The 21084-nt window shown below is 39.8% G+C and overlaps 1 protein-coding gene and 1 non-coding gene across 2 annotated transcripts; both read right to left on the bottom strand.

Annotated features, from left to right (window-relative positions):
• Nucleotides 1-8605: 8605 nt before the first annotated feature.
• LOC130951997 (small nucleolar RNA R71) lies at nucleotides 8606-8713 on the bottom strand. The gene has a single exon (XR_009074181.1). It is a non-coding gene; the product is annotated as a small nucleolar RNA R71 (small nucleolar RNA).
• Nucleotides 8714-16608: 7895 nt separating this feature from the next.
• Nucleotides 16609-17621, bottom strand: LOC130980822 (protein FAR1-RELATED SEQUENCE 5-like). Its single transcript, XM_057904463.1, has 2 exons — nucleotides 16945-17621; nucleotides 16609-16774 (listed from the first exon to the last, which is right to left on the bottom strand). Exons 1-2 carry the CDS (start codon nucleotides 17619-17621, stop codon nucleotides 16609-16611), a joined length of 843 nt encoding a protein of 280 aa, XP_057760446.1.
• Between the last annotated feature and the right edge of the window lie 3463 nt (nucleotides 17622-21084).

The following is a 21084-nucleotide window of genomic DNA, read 5'->3' as shown; positions in this document are numbered from 1 at the left end:
ATGTTCCCTGACTTTAATCTACGTTCCTGGTCCGAAATCTGGTTAAAAACACGGCCCAAAATCGTCTTCAGCATATTCTGTAATTTCTGCAGATCGCGCATGTCACGCGTACGCGTCAGTCATGCGTTCGTGTCACTCAGCATTTTTCGTGCCACGCGTGCGCGTCGTCCACGCATTCGCGTCACTCGTGCAGCTTCCAATCTACGCGGTCGCGTCAGGTACGCGAGCACGTCACTGCGTCTTCGTCCATTTCGCGCGGTTGCGTGACCTATGCGCCCGCGTCGCTTCTTGCTGGACATCTCCTCAATTTCTTGTGTTCCTTCCATTTTGCAAACTTCCTTTCCATTCTCTCAGCCATTTCTACCCTATGAGGCCTGAAACACTTAGCACACATATCACGGCATCGAATGATATAAAGGAGAATAAAAATATACAATTAAAAGATCTTTAGGAAGCAAGTTTTCAATCATAGAACAATTTGGGAAAGATTGAAAATACATGCTAATCATATGAATAAGTGGGTGAAAAGCTTGATAAAATCACTCAATCAAACACAATATAAACCATAAAATAATGGTTTATCAAGCATAAACACGTGGGATGATTTGGTGAACAAATTCCTATCTAAATTCTACCCACCTCAGAGGATCATAAGACTGAAGACAGAAGTTTAAACATTTACTAAAATGGATGGAGAATCACTTTATGAGGCATGGAAAAGATACAAAGCTCTGATTAGAAAATGTCCACCTGAGATGTTTAGTGAATGGGATAGACTTTAGAACTTCTATGAGGGATTGACTCTAAAAGCTCAATAGTCTTTAGACTACTCTGCAGGAGGTTCATTACAACTAATGAAGACAGCGGAGGAAGCCCAGAATCTCATAGACACTGTAACCAACAATCAATACTTCTATGCTCATTAGAGGCAACGATAACCAATACAAAAGAAGGGTGTGTTGGAGCTAGAAGGAGTGGACATTATCTTGGCACAGAACAAGTTAATGCACCAACAAATCCAGCAACAAATGGAGCTGATGACAAAGAGAATTGATGGACTCCAAGTGGCTACAGTTAACACAGCAAGCCAACCCTCAAATGGATGGAGCCAAAGTGAAGAAGGCTTTGAGAAAAGTAACTATAAGCAGCAACCAGAGCAAGTCCAATATATGCATAACACCTCAAGCTCCTCTCAGAATGAATTTCATGAAGATACACACAATCCATCATGGAGGAATCATCCCAACCTGAGGTGGGGTGATAATCAGAATTCATGGCAAAAAAATCACAATTCCAATAACTCCCACAATACAAACAATCAAACTCATACATCCAATAACACTAACCAAAACAGAAAACCACAAAACTCATATCAGCAACCCAACAACAACTAACAGATTCACTAAAATAACTTCTCTACACCACCTTTCAATTCCCAGAACAACCACTTTAACAACCCAAATAACTTCCAACAACAACCATCATACCCCAACATACCATCCATTGACCATCAGGAAACTAGGATCTCAGCTCTCGAAGCAACATTACAAGCACTTGCTCAAACCACACAAGGTCTAGCCAAAGGGCAAGGGAGTTTAATTAAAAGTCAAGAGAGACAAGAGGCCACCATGAGGAATCTTGAAAGACAAGTAGGGCAATTGGCCAGACAAGCTGAAAGACCAACCAATGTTTTCCCAAGTGATACTATTCCAAATCCCAAAGAAGAATGTAAAGCAATTCAACTCAAGAGTGGAAGGACATTGGAAGGTGACAAGGCTAACAACAAAGAAGAAATGATAGCAGAGGAAAAAGATCAAGAGAGTTCTAAAGGAAGGAGGACGAACCACAAGCCTCAAATAAGGGAAAACAAGTCATGGAAACATATCCACAAGAAAAGAAGAAAGAGGTGAAGTCTTACACTCTTCCTCTTCCATATCCTCAAAGGTTCAAAAGAGAGATTAAAGACCAACAATTTCCCAAGTTCCTAGAGGTTTTCAAGAAGTTGGAAATTGACCTCCCACTTGCTGAAGTGTTGGAGCAGATGCCTCTATATGCAAAATTCCTTAAAGAACTCATCAACAAGAAGAGAAGCTAGGACGAAAAACAAACTGTGATCCTAACCCAAGAATGCAATGCTATGATTCAGAAAGGCCTGCCACTAAAACTTAAGGATCATGGAAGTTTCTTTCTATCATGTACCATTGGCAACATGTCAATTGGTAAGGCTTTGTGCGATTTAGGCTCAAGCATCAACTTAATGTAACTCTCCATGATTAGAAAGCTATCCATTGAAGAGGTGAAACCTACAAGAATGTCCTTGCAATTAGCCGATAGGTCACTTATAAGACCTAGTGGAGTGGTGGAAAATCTCCTAGTTAAGGTGGAAAAGTTCATATTTCCAGGAGACTTTATGATCCTAGATTTAGATGAAGAAAAAATGATTCCATCATATTGGAAAGACCTTTTCTAGCCACAGCAAGGGCCATCTTAGATGTAGAGAAAGAAGAAATGATCTTGAGGGCACATGATAAGCAAATAATCTTGAATGTCTTTAAGGAGATGCAATACCCTGCTCAAAATAAAGGCTGCATGAAAATTGATGAGGAGGATTTAAATTGGAAAGAAAAGCCCAAGGAATTCTTCACTAACTCACCCCGAGTGCAAAGGAAAGACAGTGAAGAAAAACAAGAGAATCATGAGGATAAGAAAGCTGAGGAAAGATTACAAAAATAGGATGCAAGTGTGATCATAAGGAGGAAGACCCCTGACATAAAGCTTGAGGCCAAGAAGAAAGAGTCACTAAAAAAAGGGAAGAAGAGCAGAAAAAGGGTTCCAAAGGGATGGAGAAACAAGAAGAACGCAACTGAAGGATTCTCAATGGGAGACAAAGTGAAGTTGATATACCAACAGTTGGAGACACCCTCACAATCTGATGACTACTACATCGTCAATGAAATATCCTCGCTGGAGCACAGAGATTGTTCATCAAAACACAGGAAGAAGGCTCACAGTGAGAGGAGACAAGCTGAGGCACTATGATCATCAACCACCCTAACAAAGAACTGATGTCAAGCTAATGACACTAAAAGAGCGCTCCATGGGAGGCAGCCCACGATTTAATACTCTTGCTTTTATTTTAATATCAATAATTAATGGTTCTTCTAGCATGAATTTGAGCTTTCATGAGTAGATTTGATGGTTGCATACATCATTTTAAAGCATATGTAGGATTTCTAAGTTTGGTGTGCCTCAAGGCACTCTAAAATGGCTTTCCAAGCATGATGATCATATAACCATCTTAGGGTATATACTCATTCATTTTATTGAAGTGTGTAGCCAAACATTAAGTTTGGTGTTCTACATGTGCTATAAGTTTCAAGAAAGTCACATTTGCTCTAAGACTCAAATTCAGGAAAAGATAAACCATGTCTTGCCTCCTTTTGTGAATTTATTTTGTTGAAGTAGAAAATAAAATGTTCCTTGAAGTAAATAAACTAACAGTGACAAAAATCAAAATTTCACATGAATTATTTGATGTAAAACAAGTTTGGTGTCCACCAAAACTGTGTATACTTACATGTGGCACGGTTAGTTATCATATATAAGGAACATGTAGCTAAAATTTTCAATTTTCTTCATATAGTCATTAATGTTCACTTGATATCCACCACCTCTTTGAACTTAAATTTTGTTGTTTTACTAGGGTGGATAAGCATGAAGAGGAGAAGATTGTGAGAAGTGACAAGACCATGTTGTACGATTAATCATAAGGGTGAATAGCATGTCCTTTACATTCTGCATTTAAGATTCAGTCCTTTTAATTTTCTTGCAATTTAAGATTCAGTTCTTTTAATTTCTTGCACCTTAAGTTTCAGCTAATTGAGCTTCTGCTATTTACTTTTCAAGTTCTTTACATTCTACATTTTAGAATTCCGGCAATTTACTTTCTGTCAATTACAAATCACTCAAATCCATACTGGTTATCTTAACTGAATTCATCACCCAACAAAAATTGCTTGATCCATCAATCCCTGTAGGATCGACCTCACTCTTGTGAGTTATTATTACTTGATGCGACCCGATATACTTGCCGGTTAGTTTGTGTAGAAATCTAATTTCCACGCATCAAACTTCTGCTTTATGTGTCTTGGTTAGTCATGCATCGCTACAGGTTTTTTTCACAGATGTGTCATCAAGGAGAAGTGTCTTTTGCTAATGTGGTGTTTTTGATGTTGTTTAATTTCGGATGTGTCTTCGCGGAAAGTGTCTTTCTACTGTGACTTCGTTGAACATGTATATAAACAGATGTGTCTTCCACTAGAATTGTTTTCCGGGAGAGGTTTTTTCTGTTATGACTTGTTGCAGGTGTCTATAGATAGATGTGTCTTTTTCAATAAGTGTCTTCGAGCAAAGTCTTTTTACGAAGTGTCTTTAAAGGGATGTGTCTTTTTTAGGAAGTGTCCTCTAGCAAGCACTTTATACGAGATGTCTTCATAGGGATGTTCTGCAAGATGTATCTTTTGAGAGTGTGTCTTTCGTGTCTTCAGTGAGATGTGTCTTTTATGAGTATGACTTTCCAGGAGGTGTATTCATAGGGATGTGTCTTCTGCGAGATGTGTTTTTTATGTTTATTCGTCAACATTACATTCATTGGTATTTTGTGAGGCAAATTGCAAACTTAAAAAACTTGTCAAGGTTTGAAAATATTAATTGATGAGCGGATAATTTGTATGCTTTTTGGCATTGTTTTTAGTATGTTTTTAGTATGATTTAGTTAGTTTTTAGTATATTTTTATTAGTTTTTAGTTAAAATTTACTTTTCTGGACTTTACTATGAGTTTGTGTGTTTTTCTGTGATTTCAGGTATTTTCTGGCTGAAATTGAGGGATCTGAGCAAAAATCTGATCCAGAGACTCAAAAGGACTGCAGATGCTGTTGGATTCTGACCTCCCTGCACTCGAAGTGGATTTTCTGGAGCTACAGAAGCCCAATTGGCGCGCTCTCAACGGCGTTGGAAAGTAGACATCCTGGGCTTTCCAGCAATATATAATAGTCCATACTTTGCCCAAGATTTGATGGCCCAAACCGGCGTTCAAAGTCACCTCAAGAAATTCCAGCGTTAAACGCCGGAACTGGCACCTAATTGGGAGTTAAACGCCCAAACTGGCACTAAAGCTGGCGTTTAACTCCAAGGAGAGTCTCTACACGAAAAAAGCTTCATTGCTCAGCCCAAGCACACACCAAGTGGGTCCGGAAGTGGATTTTTATGTCATTTACTCATCTATGTACTAGTTTTCTATAAGTAGGACCTTTTACTATTGTGTTAGGAGACTTTTGGTAGCTATCTTTGTTTTATGCTATCTTAGATCATTGGGAGGCTGGCCATTCGGCCATGCCTAGACCCTGTTCTTATGTATTTTCAACGGTGGAGTTTCTACACACCATAGATTAAGGTGTGGAGCTCTGCTGTACCTCGAGTATTAATGCAATTACTATTGTTCTTCCATTCAATTCCACTTGTTCTTTGTCCAAGATATCACTTGTTCTTCAACTTGATGAAGGTGATGATTGACGCCCATCACCATTCTCACTCATGAACAAGGTGACTGACAACCATTCTTGTTCTACAAGCATCTGAGGCTTAGTGAATATCTCTTGGATTCCTGATTGCACGATGCATGGTTGATCGCCTGACAACCGAGTACTCGCCTGACAAACGAGCCAACCATTCCGTGAGATCAGAATCTTCGTGGTATAGGCAAGAACTGATGGCAGCATTCAAGAGAATCCGGAAGGTCTAACCTTGTCTGTGGTATTCTGAGTAGGATTCAATGACTGAATGACTGTGACGTGCTTCAAACTCCTAGCAGGCTAGGGCGTTAGTGACAGACGCAAAAGTATCAATGGATATTATTCCGGCCTGACCGAGAACCGACAGCTGAATTCCGCTATGCCGTGACAGGACATATGCAATCGCTTTCACTGAGAGGATGGGAGGTAGCCACTGACAATGGTGAAACCCTACACAAGCTTGCCATGGAAAGGAGTAAGAAGGATTGGATGAAGGCAGTAGGAAAGCAGAGAAACGGAAGGGAAGGCATCTTCATACGCTTGTCTGAAGCTCTTACACCAATGATATACATAAGTATCACTATCTTTATCTTTATATTATTTTCGTTCATCATCATATACAATTGAGTTTGCCTGACTAAGATTTACAAGATGACCATAGCTTGCTTCAATGCTAACAATCTCCGTGGGATCGACCCTTACTCACGTAAGGTATTACTTGGACGACCCAGTGCACTTGCTGGTTAGTTGTGTGAAGTTGTAGTGATCACAATTTCGCGCACCAAGTTTTTGGCGCCGTTGCCGGGGATTGTTCAAGTTTTGAGCAAGCTTTTGGTAACAATGCCTGGGATTGTTCTAGTTTGGACAACTGACGGTTCATCTTGTTGCTTAGATTAGGTATTTATTTTTTCGAAATTCTTGAAGATGAATTCTAGAGTTTCATGATGATTTGTTGAAATCTGGCTGGCTGAGAAGCCATGTCTAATCTGATTGGACCGAGGTTTCAACTTATCACCACAAGAGCTTGTTGATTTTAATCAATCTTGCTTTTGGAGCAGTGATCTGCTAAGACTTGGCTGACCTTTGGTCATGTCTAGTGTTTTGGACCGAAGCTTTCTTTGAAAGCTTGGCTGGCTGAGAAGCCATGTCTAATTCCTGGACCGGAGTCTTAGACTAGCATTGCACTGATTCCTGGAATTCTCATTAAGAATTTTGATATCTTTTTCCACTTAATTTTCGAAAAACACAAAAAAATTACAAAATCACAAAAAAACCAAAAATATTTGATGTTTCTTGTTTGAGTCTAGAGTCTCATCTTAAGTTTGGTGTCAAATGCATGTTTTTGTTATATTTTTCGAATCCATGCATATAGTTCTTTGTTCTAATCTTTGAATTCTATTGACTTGAAGTATTTTGTGTGTCTCATATGCATTCTCATTTCGATAGTGTCAGTAGTATACAAACTGCTAAGTTTGGTGTCCTGCATGCATTGTTGTTTGGTTCTAGTTACATTTTGATTGTTCTTTATTATTAAAAATCCAAAAATATTTTTAATTTGTGTCTTTTCAAGTCAATGATACAAAGAATTGAAGATTCAGAACATACTGCAGAGGAATTATACAGAAAAAGCTGAGCATTCAAAAATGCCCAGTGAAGAAGACAGACTGGCATTTAAACGCCAGCCAGGGTACCTGGTTGGGCGTTTAACGCCCAAAGAGGTAGCATTTTGGGCGTTAAACGCCAGAATGTATACCATTCTGGGCGTTTAACGCCAGGATGGTGCTAGGAGGAAGATTTTGTTTTCAAATCAATTTTTTTTTCAAGTTTTCAAAGTTTTCCAAAACCAAATCTTTTTCAAATCATATCTTTTCAATCAAATGTTTTCAAAACCAATTTCTTTCCTTTTTCAAAGATACTTACCAACAATTAATGATTTGATTAAACATTTTTTGCCTTTTCTATTAAGAAAGGTTTTATGTTTGAATCTTATCTTTTCTTGTTAGGCAAGTCACAAATTTTTTTTTTATTCATATCTTTTCAAATTGTTTTCAAATCATATCTTTTAAAATTGTTTTCAAATCATATCTTCTCAATCACATCTTTTTAAAACCATAACTTTTCAATCAAATCTCTTTAACCTCATCTTTTTCAAAATAGTTTTCAATCAAATCTTTTTGACTTCTAATTTCAAAATCATTTTCAAAAATCACTTCAATTCTTCCCCACTTTCAATTTTCGAAAATTATCAATCAATTTTTAAAATGTTTTTGACATCTTTCTAATTAATTTTCGAAAATCCTCTTCCCTCATTCTCACATCCTTCTATTTATGGAGTACTACTCCTTCTTAATGCACAATTCGAACACTAACTAATCAAGTTCGAATTCTTCTACCTTCTTTTCTTCTATTTTTCTTTTCCTCTGACACTTCAAGGAATCTCTGTACTGTGACATAGAGGATTCCACATTTCTCTTGTTCTCTTCTTTTTCATATGAGCAGGAGCAGAGACAAAGGCATTCTTGTTGAAGCTAACCCTGAACCCGAGAGAACCTTGAAGAGAAAGCTAAGAGAAGCCAAGGCACAACTCTCTTTAGAGGACCTGACCGAATTCTTCAAAAAAGAAGAACACATGGCAGCCGAAAACAATAACAATGCCAACAATGCAAGGAAGGTGCTGGGTGACTTCACTGCACCTACTCCTAATTTTTATGGGAGAAGCATCTCTATCCCTGCCATTGGAGCAAACAACTTTGAGCTTAAGCCTCAATTAGTTTCTCTAATGCAACAGAATTACAAGTTCCATGGACTTCCAATGGAAGATCCTCATCAGTTCTTAGCTGAATTCTTGCAAATCTGTGACACAGTCAAGACTAATGGGGTAGACCCTGAGGTCTACAGACTGATGCTATTCCCTTTTGCTGTAAGAGACAGAGCTAGAATATGGTTGGATTCTCAACCTAAAGAAAGCCTGGACTCTTGGGAAAAGCTAGTCAATGCCTTCTTGGCAAAGTTCTTTCCACCACAAAGATGGAGTAAGCTTAGAGTGGAAGTCCAAACCTTCAGACAGAAGGATGGAGAATCCCTCTATGAAGCTTGGGAAAGATACAAACAATTAATCAGAAGATGTCCCTCAGACATGCTTTCTGAATGGAGCATCATAGGTATTTTCTATGATGGTCTCTCTGAACTATCTAAGATGTCCTTGGATAGCTCTGCTGGAGGATCTCTTCATCTGAAGAAGACGCCTGCAGAAGCTCAAGAATTGATTGAAATGGTTGCAAATAACCAATTCATGTACACTTCTGAAAGGAATCCTGTGAACAATGGGACTAGTCAGAAGAAAGGAGTTCTTGAGATTGACACTCTGAATGCCATATTGGCTCAGAACAAGATATTGACTCAACAAGTCAATTTGATTTCTCAAAGTCTATCTGGAATGCAAAATGCACCAAACAGTACTAAGGATGCTTCATCTGAGGAAGAAGCTTATGATCCTGAGAACCCTTCCATGGAAGAGGTGAATTACCTAGGAGAACCCTATGGAAACACCTATAATTCTTCATGGAGGAATCACCCAAATTTCTCATGGAAGAATCAAGAGAGACCTCAACAAGGTTTCAATAACAATAATGGTGGAAGAAACAGGTTTAGCAATAACAAGCCTTTTCCATCATCTTCTCAGCAACAGACAGAGAGTTCTAAGCAGAGTACTTCTGACTTAGCAACAATGGTCTCTGATCTAATAAAGACCACTCAAAGTTTCATGAATGAAACAAGGTCCTCCATCAGAAATTTGGAAGGACAAGTAGGTCAGCTGAGCAAGAAAGTTACTGAACTCCCTCCTAGCACTCTCCCAAGTAATACAGAAGAAAATCCAAAAGGAGAGTGCAAAGCCATAGACATGGCCGAATATGGAGAGGAAAGAGAGGAGGAGGACGCCACTGAGGAAGACCTCAGTGGGCGTGTACCAATCTCCTCTGAGTTCCTCAATGAGGAACAATGGGAATCTGAGGCTCAAAATGAGACCATAGAGATTCCATTGGACTTACTTCTGCCATTCATGAGCTCTGATGAGTATTCTTCCTCTGAAGAGGATGAGTATGTCACTGAAGAGCAAGTTGCTAAATACCTTGGAGCAATCATGAAGCTAAATGACAAGTTATTTGGAAATGAGACTTGGGAGGATGAACCACCTTTGCTCACCAAAGAACTGGATGACTTGTCTAGGCAGAAACTGCCTCAAAAGAGGCAAGATCCTGGGAAGTTTTCTATACCTTGTACCATAGGCACCATGACCTTCAAGAAGGCCTTGTGTGACTTAGGGTCAAGTGTAAACCTCATGCCCCTCTCTGTAATGGAGAAATTAGGGATCTTTGAGGTGCAAGCTGCAAGAATCTCATTAGAGATGGCAGACAATTCAAGAAAACAAGCTCATGGACTTGTAGAGAATGTTTTGGTGAAGATTGAAGACCATTACATCCCTACTGATTTCATAGTCCTAGAGACTGGGAAGTGCATGGATGAATCCATCATCCTTGGCAGACCCTTCCTAGCCACAGCAAGGGCTGTGATTGATGTTGATAGAGGAGAGTTGACCATTCAAGGGAATGGAGAATCCTTGGTGTTTAAGGCCCAAGGACATCCCTCTATCATCATGGAGAGGAAGCATGAAGAGCTTCTCTCAAAACAGAGCCAAGCAGAGCCCCCACAGTCAAACTCTAAGTTTGGTGTTGGGAGGCCACAACCAAACTCTAAGTTTGGTGTTGAACCCCCACATTCAAACTCTAAGTTTGGTGTTGGGAGGTTCCCACACGGCTCTGAGTATTTCTGAGGCTCCATGAGAGTCCTCTGTCAAGCTAATGACATTAAAGAAGCGCTTGTTGGGAGGCAACCCAATGTTTTATAGTTAACTACTTTCTTTTGTTATTTTATCTTTTTTGTAGGTTGATGATCATAAGAAGTCACAAAAACAATGAAAAAAGCAAAAACAAAATGAAAAACAGGAAGAAAAACAGCACACCCTGGAGGAGAAGAAGCTGGCGTTCAAACGCCAGTAATGCTAGCTGTTGGGCGTTTAACGCCCAGTCTGGCACCATTCTGGGCGTTTAACGCCAGAAAGGGGCACCAGACTGGCGTTAAACGCCAGTAAAGGGCAACAACCTGGCGTTAAACGCCAGGAATGGGCACCAGCCCGGCGTTTAACGCCAGAAATAGCTCAAAACGTGATTTTGAGCAATATTTGGTGCAGGGATGACTTTTCCTTGACACCACAGGATCTGTGGACCCCACAGGACCCCACCATCAATCTCTTTCTTCTTCCCCCATTCACCAATCACCTCAATACCTCTTCCCCAAAAACCCTTCACCTATCAAATCCCATCTTTCTCTTCACCACTCACATCCATCCTTCATAAAACCCCACCAACCTCACCCTTCAAATTCAAACCACTTTCCCTCCCAAACCCACCCATAATGGCCGAACCATTACCCCCCTCTCTCCTATATATACCCTTCTTCAACCCTTCATTTTCACACAACCTAAACACCCCTTCTTTCCCTTCTTGGCCGAACACACCACCTTCCCCCTCTTCCTCATTTCTTCTTCTTCTACTCTCTTCTTTCTTCTTTTGCTCGAGGACGAGCAAACATTTTAAGTTTGGTGTGGTAAAAGCGTTGCTTTTTTGTTTTTCCATAACCATTTATGGCATCCAAGGCTGGAGAAACCTCTAGAAAGAGGAAAGGGAAGGCAAAAGCTTCCACCTCCGAGTCATGGGAGATGGATAGATTCCTCTCAAGGGTGCATCAAGTCCACTTCTATGAAGTTGTGGCCTTGAAGAAGGTGATCCCCGAGGTCCCCTTTTCACTCAAAAAGGGTGAATATCCGGAGATCCGCCATGAGATCCGAAGAAGAGGTTGGGAAGTACTCACCAACCCCATTCAACAAGTCGGAATCTTGATGGTTCAAGAGTTCTATGCCAATGCATGGATCACCAAGAACCATGACCAAAGTGTGAACCCGAATCCAAAGAATTATCTCACTATGGTTCGGGGGAAATACTTGGATTTTAGTCCGGAGAGTGTGAGGGTGGCGTTCAACTTGCCTATGATGCAAGGAGATGAGCATCCTTACACTAGAAGGGTCAACTTTGATCAAAGGTTGGACCAAGTCCTCACAACCATATGTGAAGAGGGCGCACAATGGAAGCAAGATTCAAGAGGAAAGCCGGTTCAATTGAGAAGGCATGACCTCAAGCCCATGGCTAGAGGATGGTTAGAGTTCATACAACGCTCAATCATTCCCACTAGCAACCGGTCCGAAGTTACTCTAGACCGGGCCATCATGATTCATAGCATCATGATTGGAGAAGAAATAGAGGTTCATGAGGTTATAGCCCAAGAACTCTATAAGGTGGCGGACAAGACCTCCACCTTGGCAAGGTTAGCCTTTCCTCACCTCATTTGTCACCTCTGTTATTCAGTTGGAGTTGACATAGAAGGAGATACCCCATTGATGAGGACAAGCCCATCACCAAGAAAAGGATGGAGTACACAAGAGACCCCTCTCATCAAGAGATCCCTGAGATTCCTCAAGGGATGCACTTTCCTCCACAAAATTATTGGGAGCAACTAAACACCTCCCTAGGAGAGTTGAGTTCCAACATGGGACAACTAAGGGTGGAGCATCAAGAACACTCCATTCTACTCCATGAAATTAAAGAAGACCAAAGAATCATGAGGGAGGAGCAACAAAGACAAGGAAGAGACATTGAGGAGCTCAAGCACTCCATAGGATCTTCAAGAGGAAGGAAGAGCTGCCATCACTAAGGTGGACCCGTTCCTTGATTTCCTTGTTCTTTATTCTTCTGTTTTTCGAATTTTTGTGCTTTATGTTATCCATGTTTGTGTCTTGTGATCATTAGTGTCTTAGTGTCTATGCCTTAAAGTTATGAATGTCCTATGAATCCATCACCTTTCTTTAATAAAAACGTGCTTAATTGAAAAGGAAAGAATTGCATGAATTCTGAATTTTATAATAGTTTAATTATTTGATGTGGTGGCAACACTTTTGTTCTCTGAATGTATGCTTGAACAGTGCATATGTCTTTTGAATTTGTGGTTCATGAATGTTGGCTCTTGAAAGAATGATGAAAAAGGAGACATGTTACTGAGGATCTGAAAAATCATAAAAAAATGATTCTTGAAGCAAGAAAGAAAGCAAGCAAAACCGAAAAAAAAAATTTTCGAAAAAAAAAGAGAGAAAAAGAGAGAATAAGATAAGAGTAAGAGTGTGCTTAAGAACCCTGGACACCTCTAATTGGGGACTTTAGCAAAGCTGAGTCACAATCTGAAAAGGTTCACCCAATTATGTGTCTGTGGCATGTATGTATCCGGTGGTAATACTGGAAGACAGAGTGCTTTGGGCCACAGCCAAGACTCAATAAATGGCTATGTTCAAGAATCATCATACTTTACTAGGAGAATCATTAACACTATCTGGATTCTAAGTTCCTAAAGAAGCCAATCATTCTGAATTATAAGGGATAAAGTGAGATGCCAAACTATTCAGAGGCAAAAAGGTAAAAGCCCCGCTCATCTAATTAATACTAATCTTCATAGATGTTTTTGGAATTCATTGCATATTCTCTTCTTTTTATCTTATTTGATCTTCAGTTGCTTGGGGACAAGCAACAATTTAAGTTTGGTGTTGTGATGAGCGGATAATTTGTATGCTTTTTGGCATTGTTTTTAGTATGTTTTTAGTATGATTTAGTTAGTTTTTAGTATATTTTTATTAGTTTTTAGTTAAAATTCACTTTTCTGGACTTTACTATGAGTTTGTGTGTTTTTCTGTAATTTCAGGTATTTTCTGGCTGAAATTGAGGGATCTGAGCAAAAATCTGATCCAGAGACTCAAAAGGACTGCAGATGCTGTTGGATTCTGACCTCCCTGCACTCGAAGTGGATTTTCTGGAGCTACAGAAGCCCAATTGGCGCGCTCCCAACGGCGTTGGAAAGTAGACATCCTGGGCTTTCCAGCAATATATAATAGTCCATACTTTGCCCAAGATTTGATGGCCCAAACCGGCGTTCAAAGTCACCTCAAGAAATTCCAGCGTTAAACGCCGGAACTGGCACCTAATTGGGAGTTAAACGCCCAAACTGGCACTAAAGCTGGCGTTTAACTCCAAGGAGAGTCTCTACACGAAAAAAGCTTCATTTCTCAGCCCAAGCACACACCAAGTGGGCCAGGAAGTGGATTTTTATGTCATTTACTCATCTATGTACTAGTTTTCTATAAGTAGGACCTTTTACTATTGTGTTAGGAGACTTTTGGTAGCTATCTTTGTTTTATGCTATCTTAGATCATTGGGAGGCTGGCCATTCGGCCATGCCTAGACCTTGTTCTTATGTATTTTCAACGGTGGAGTTTCTACACACCATAGATTAAGGTGTGGAGCTCTGCTGTACCTCGAGTATTAATGCAATTACTATTGTTCTTCCATTCAATTCCACTTGCTCTTTGTCCAAGATATCACTTGTTCTTCAACTTGATGAAGGTGATGATTGACGCCCATCACCATTCTCACTCATGAACAAGGTGACTGACAACCATTCTTGTTCTACAAGCATCTGAGGCTTAGTGAATATCTCTTGGATTCCTGATTGCACGATGCATGGTTGATCGCCTGACAACCGAGTGCTCGCCTGACAAACGAGCCAACCATTCCGTGAGATCAGAATCTTCGTGGTATAGGCAAGAACTGATGGCAGCATTCAAGAGAATCCGGAAGGTCTAACCTTGTCTGTGGTATTCTGAGTAGGATTCAATGACTGAATGACTGTGACGTGCTTCAAACTCCTAGCAGGCTAGGGCGTTAGTGACAGACGCAAAAGTATCAATGGATATTATTCCGGCCTGACCGAGAACCGACAGCTGAATTCCGCTATGCCGTGACAGGACATATGCAATCGCTTTCACTGAGAGGATGGGAGGTAGCCACTGACAATGGTGAAACCCTACACAAGCTTGCCATGGAAAGGAGTAAGAAGGATTGGATGAAGGCAGTAGGAAAGCAGAGAAACGGAAGGGAAGGCATCTTCATACGCTTGTCTGAAGCTCTTACACCAATGATATACATAAGTATCACTATCTTTATCTTTATATTATTTTCGTTCATCATCATATACAATTGAGTTTGCCTGACTAAGATTTACAAGATGACCATAGCTTGCTTCAATGCTAACAATCTCCGTGGGATCGACCCTTACTCACGTAAGGTATTACTTGGACGACCCAGTGCACTTGCTGGTTAGTTGTGTGAAGTTGTAGTGATCACAATTTCGCGCACCATTAATCAATGAACATAAACTCAATAAATAATGATATATCGTCGGCTTAACAATGTTTATTTCTTTAACATCCTCAATAATTTGTCAATGATAAGTATAACACAGTTTCTAATAAAGAAAGGGATATCTCCATACAAATCTATAATCAAAATTCCTCTAAGTAGTCCGAAATTAGTTTAACAAAGACAAGAACCTACCATGTTCGTGTGATTCATTCGCTCTGCCAGCATAACCCGCCACTATATCTTGATTCATTTCTTGATCAACTTCCTATAAAAAACAAACATACATAAACAAAAAATGAATAACATTTACAACTTTATCCATCTGGTCTTGTTAACAAGTGTTTCGAAACAAACGAAAAAAAACACATACCGGCGGTGGATTCTTCTTCTTTCTTCGCATAGATTTCTTGATTGAGGTGCCGAGTTCATATCCAAGCCTCTTCAATCTCGGCTGACACTTTGTTGAAACTTTTGAAGGAACTTGAATGTCAGATTCACCAATAGCGGGGTCACACTGTGTGATCGTGCTATTTTGTGTAGTTGGAATACGCCTGGACCCCAAGTTCGCATGATAATCAAGCAACTTTGACCTTAACTAATTAAGACCTGAATGTAACATGGCCACTTCTTCTTCGCATGTCACAAAATCCTGGGCAACATTATAGAAGTGTGAACACAAATATCTAAATAAGTTGTGGCTTTTGTCTAATCGCTTCTCACCGTGGCTGCTCTTGATGAAAGTGTGTTTTCGCTGTACATTCTTGCTCCATAGAGGGATCACGTAGCAATATGGTACTGTGTCTACTCCATAATAAAAGAACACAGTAAGACAGTGGCAACAAAGAATACCTCTTGATCCAAACATGTTGCATTCACACCGAACCTTGTGTGTCTCGGGGTCAAACTCGACACTATACGTCCAGGACCTAGGCTCCCCATATAGTAGGTATTGCTCGTTCACGGTCACTCAAAACAAATCAGCCTCTTAAGTTACACCACGGACTAAACAATCCCCTCTTTTCCTGAATTCATGTTGAACTTCCCTAAACTTGGAGGTTGTGTACTCACGTTGAAATTATCTTTCAATTGTAGAGCTCGATGAACATGGGACAACTCATTTAGAGTCTGCAGCATTGTCCTCCAGTTCTTTTTGCTCTTTGTTCCCAAACACATTGTCATAATCATATACGAACTGAACCAGTCCACTTTTGCAATGCAAGTAACCATCGAAAAAGGCGTGCATACTCTCACTCTGTTGGGTACTTTTCATACCAGCCCAAAATTCACCTTGATAATATATTAGAACCCATATTCAACGCTCATCATAAAGGTCTACAAAACCAAAACATATCAACGCAAGAATCATCATCATAAATAAATATCTACATCACAACACACAACTAAAGACTTAGTGAAGGAACTATAAGAGCATAATAAAGCACAAACCTGATAGCCATTTATTTTTCTCTAGGTTAAACTCAATAATGAATGCACACCAATCCTTCTCAAAAGATTCTTCAGAACGGGCATTCCAAACAATGCTATGTATTTTATCATCTATTTCTCTGCACTGAGCATATCCTCCGAGCTTATGTGGTATCTTTTTCATTATATGCTATATGTACCATCGGTGTCTAGTATTTGGGAAGACATTCCTAATAGCACCAAACATGAATTTGTACTAGTCTGTGATGATGGCCTGTGGAAGAGTTCCCATGCACTTCAACCAGTGTTTAACGACCCACTCAAAGCTACGAATTTCCTCATTTTCCAACAAAGCACATCCGAGTAGAGTGGACTTGCCATGATGGTTAACACCAATGAAAGATGCAAAAGGAAGTCCATGCCTGCAATAAACACAGCAAAAAACTACTAAATCACAATAGTGTGCAATAAATGTAATACCCTTACAATGTAGGCAGAGACACAAACATACTTGTTTCTACTGTACGTTGTATCAAATGAGACCACATCTCCAAAATATTTATAGGACGCCCTGCATCTTGCATCTACTCACAACGCACTCTTAAACTTGTTAGTTTTGTCCACATCAACAGCATAAAAGAAATTCAGGTTTATATCTCTCATTTGCATGAAATAGCTAATCATTTCCTTCACATCTTCGTTTATGTCAGCACAGCGTAGATTCCTCGTTATGTAGTTCCTCACATCCTTTTCTGAGTAACCCAATTTTGATGACCCACCAACCTCGTTCGCCAGTGCGAGATAAGTCTTGTTGGGCCGTATGCCAACCTCATCGTTGTTCTGAATCACACACTTGGCATGCATGGTCAATTCCTTGTACTCACTGTAATGCACAGCTTGTTTTGCAGAACATGTGTGGGTGTGCTTTAATTCTAATTTGGACACAATCCAATTATCATTATGCCTATCAAGCATCACGTACATCCTTGCTTTGCACCCAGCTGTTGTTATTCTCTTTACCCGCGTTGCTTCCTTCACTCGATACTCCCAATAACCTTCACGACTGTAGTGTATCGATTGGTTAATAGGTACCTTTAATTCTTTCCTAGTCTTGTCAAAGTTGGTATTCCTAATCCTAGTCACAAACCCAACTTTCTTTGCATAATTACAATAGAACTCTTGTGCCTGTTGCAACGAATCAAATCTCAATCCTACGTACAGGATTTCCTCTATTGGAATTCCAGTGTGATCCAAGAACTGCAACTCCATTAAAAAAAGGTACCAGTCAACACAAAACATAGTAATCTATTCAATTTCCAATATCTCGCTAATTTGATTGTTGGATTTGTTGTATGATGATGTATGATGATTTGATGATTTGGGTTGTTTTGATGAATTGTGATGTTGATGTTGATAATATGGGGTTGAAGATTGAGATTGAGATTGATAATGATGATTATTGGTAAAATAATGATGATGGGTGATTGTGTTGGCTGAAAAAATGTGTTAGTGTAAAATATTTGATAATTGAGGTAGAGGAATGTATAATGTGAATGTAAATTGGTGTAAAAGGGTGATTTGTGGCACAAAAAGATATGTTATGAAGTATATTGGAGCTTGGTGTGGTTTAGGTTTGGTTTTGGTTGAAAATTGTGGTAAGTTGAGAATTTAGTGAACTTTTATAAAAATAAATTTTGACAAACTTCAACGGATCATATCCTGAGCTACCGTTTTTGAAATTTAATGAACTTTATATCAAATAAAAGCTAATTTAACAAGCTTTAAAATGGCTTAAATTTTGTGGAAATCTGAAGTTTGTAGAAAATGATATAATCGTTGAAAGTTGGTGTCTTAAATCTGAATACTGTGAACGCTGCAGAATTTGTGATTTCTGGTTTGTGTGCGCACGCACAACCTGTGGATTTTTGAAACTGTGTGCATGCACATACGGGGATATAGCTACTGTTGGGAGTGCTAGCACGCTTTGTGCGCACACACAACCAACGAAGCTTTGCATGCTCTGCGCACGCACAGCCTTGTGCGCACGCACACGTTGGAAGGTGTATTCTATTGAGGGAATTCGCACGCCTTGTGCGAGCGAATAGAATTGGAAAATTTTACTCCTGTGCATATGCACACCTCTATGCTTCCGCACACATCTTGAAAATCCTCCTGGCGTGGCGCACGCACACCCCTTTGTGTACGCACACTGCTCTGTTTTACAATAAAAATCTTGTTTTTAACTGTTTCACCTTCTCGAATAGTTTGTAAACTTCTTTGCACCTATCGAAGACTCTTTAGATTGTTTTTAGGTGTCAAAACATAGAGAAGGCTCTAGGTGAAATTAATTGGGTATTTTCTTGTAAAAATGTTTAGAAAACGAAGGTTTGGCTTTTTGGAGTATTGAGGACGGATTTGGTTGAGTGAAATGGCGAAGCATTGTATTGATGATTGAGGGTTCGCATTGTGGAAGTGGTGAATTACTGATTAATGAAATAAATGATTTTTGAAAACCACTAATGAAATGTTTTTAAACTGAGACATTCTTGAGGCGCTATGCGCCTGGCAGGGACGGCGGTTGGATCCCGTCTATCAAGGTAGTGGTGGCGGCGTAAGGGCGGTGGTTTGTCCTGCTTATGTTGAGATGTGAGGTTCATGGCAAGAGTATCCCACTCGCATTTCTTCAGATCACTAGAGTGTGCAGGCATAAAATCCTAGACGGTGTTTCGAGCACTATATCTCGGGGGTTCCCATTATGATTTCGAAGGGCGACATCTCTATGGAGATGTGTCGGGTTGGCAGTTGAACCGACGATGTGATATCACAACCAAATAGGACAGGCATTCATCATGTGCATCTTCTATCTATTTGTTTGCTTTGTCGACTTGAATTTGCTTGTGTAATTGTATAACATGCCTAATTGTCTATGTGAATTACTTGATATACATGATTATACTTGTGCTTTACTTTCATTGTATTAATTGTGCTTTCTACTAGGATTAAGGAGGTTTGGAAGGCGGTGGCGATGGGATCACATGGACGATAGGTTGGTGAAGGCTGTGGGACAGCAGAGAACTATTATTTTAGAAAATCCACTAAGTTAGATTACCCTTTTGTTATATAATGGCTTTAAGTTTTGCTTTAATGTTTTCGTTATGCTTTAAGATGAATATTGTGATGGATATGAAGTTTTAGGATTGCCTCAGGCGTTCCGAAGTCTTATATCTTACATCACTGGGCACTGTTACCATACTGAGAACCTCCGGTTCTCATACCATATTCTGTTGTTGTTTTTGAGATGCAGGTTGCAACCCACTTCGGTAGGTTACTTTGATGGTGACAGAGTGGAGGATCCTGGCTATGTTTTAATTCCCTTTTGATTTATTTTAATACTACTCTTACTTTTGTATTTACTTTTGCCTTAGAGGCTTACTTTGAGAGTGATATTTTGTATGTGTTGTTTATCTTTCAAAACTCTGTTTATTTGTATATAACTAGCCGGCTTAAACTCCGTGGGCGGCGGCTAGATCCTTATGACTATTATACTCTCTTATATACTTATATCTTATTATCTGGTATCTATATCTTGTACCTTAAGTTTTTGGCTTTATGTGAATGTTCGCGTTTTTGTAACTCTCGGTTTTTGAGCTTATTTCATCATCGGGATTCAAGAATTATTATTTCTTTCTATATATATTTATGTATAAGCTTTCGGATTGTCGTAACCTCTGATTAACCTTTGCTTTATGGCTAGAGGTAAGGCTTAGGATAATTAGGGTGTTACATTTAGTGGTATCAGAGCGGTTCATTCTCGTGCGCCTGAGGGATGGACCAATTGTGCTTCATTGCATAAGCTGGGTCATTTTTTCTTTCATGCTATTTAGGTTATCTACTTGATATTTCACAGCTTGCTTGTTTGTGATTGCCTTTTTGGGATAATTGAAGCACTAGACTTTTGATATTGAGACTGATCACCTTGATAACAACTATTTGGTGTACACAGGAACCCTAATGGCTACTCGCGGACGAAGTCGTACTCGTATACGGAGAGATTATGAGGGTAACCCGTTGATGGACAATCACGCTGAACTCATGGCGGCAATGACTAACTTAGTTAACACGATCTAAGCGAACATTGCTATGACTACTCATGCTATGCGGCAGACAAGGCAATCAGTTGAAAACGAAAGTGGAGAAGGTACTGAGGACAGCTTAGATGGTGTTCCGAGAACTCTAGCTGCTTTTTTAAATGTTTGACCCACTGATTTTCAATGGATCGACAAACCCTCTAAAGTAGACAACTGGTTCCAAGCTGTGGAGCGTGCATTGCAAACTCAACATGTATTGTATGACCATTTCATGGAATATGCGGCTTATCAACAAGTGGGAGAAGCTCAGCAATGGTGGCAAGGAGAGCACCGAATGCTACACCAACAGAATGTGGACTTTACATGGACGTTATTCCAGGCAGCTTTCTATATGACATACTTTCATTAGTCAATAAGGGAGGCCAGGGAGTTGGAATTCTTACAGTTGAAGCAAGGGTCCATGACTATAGCTGAATACACTAGCAGGTTCGAGGAACTTTGCAAGTTCTCGAGAATAAGTCAAGGTACTCCTAAGTCCTATGAGGGCTGAAAATGTATCAAATACCAAGTAGGGCTGAGGGAAAATATCATGCGTGTTGTGGCTCCATTGGAGATTAGGGGATTCTCTGAATTGGTGGACAAGG

This window comes from Arachis stenosperma, chromosome 1 (genome assembly GCF_014773155.1).
Source record: "Arachis stenosperma cultivar V10309 chromosome 1, arast.V10309.gnm1.PFL2, whole genome shotgun sequence".
NCBI classification, from domain to species: domain Eukaryota; kingdom Viridiplantae; phylum Streptophyta; class Magnoliopsida; order Fabales; family Fabaceae; genus Arachis; species Arachis stenosperma.
The sequence above is the reverse complement of the archived record's forward strand: the minus strand, read 5'-3'. Positions and strand labels throughout refer to the sequence as shown.

Coding starts and splice junctions, on each gene's coding strand:
- LOC130980822 (XM_057904463.1), bottom strand. CDS start 17,621: ATGGAGTTGCAGTTCTTGGATCACACTGGAATTCCAATAGAGGAAATC. Junction 16,775..16,944: donor AACAAGTTTAAGAGTGCGTT/GTGAGTAGATGC, acceptor TGTTTATTGCAG/GCATGGACTTCCTTTTGCAT.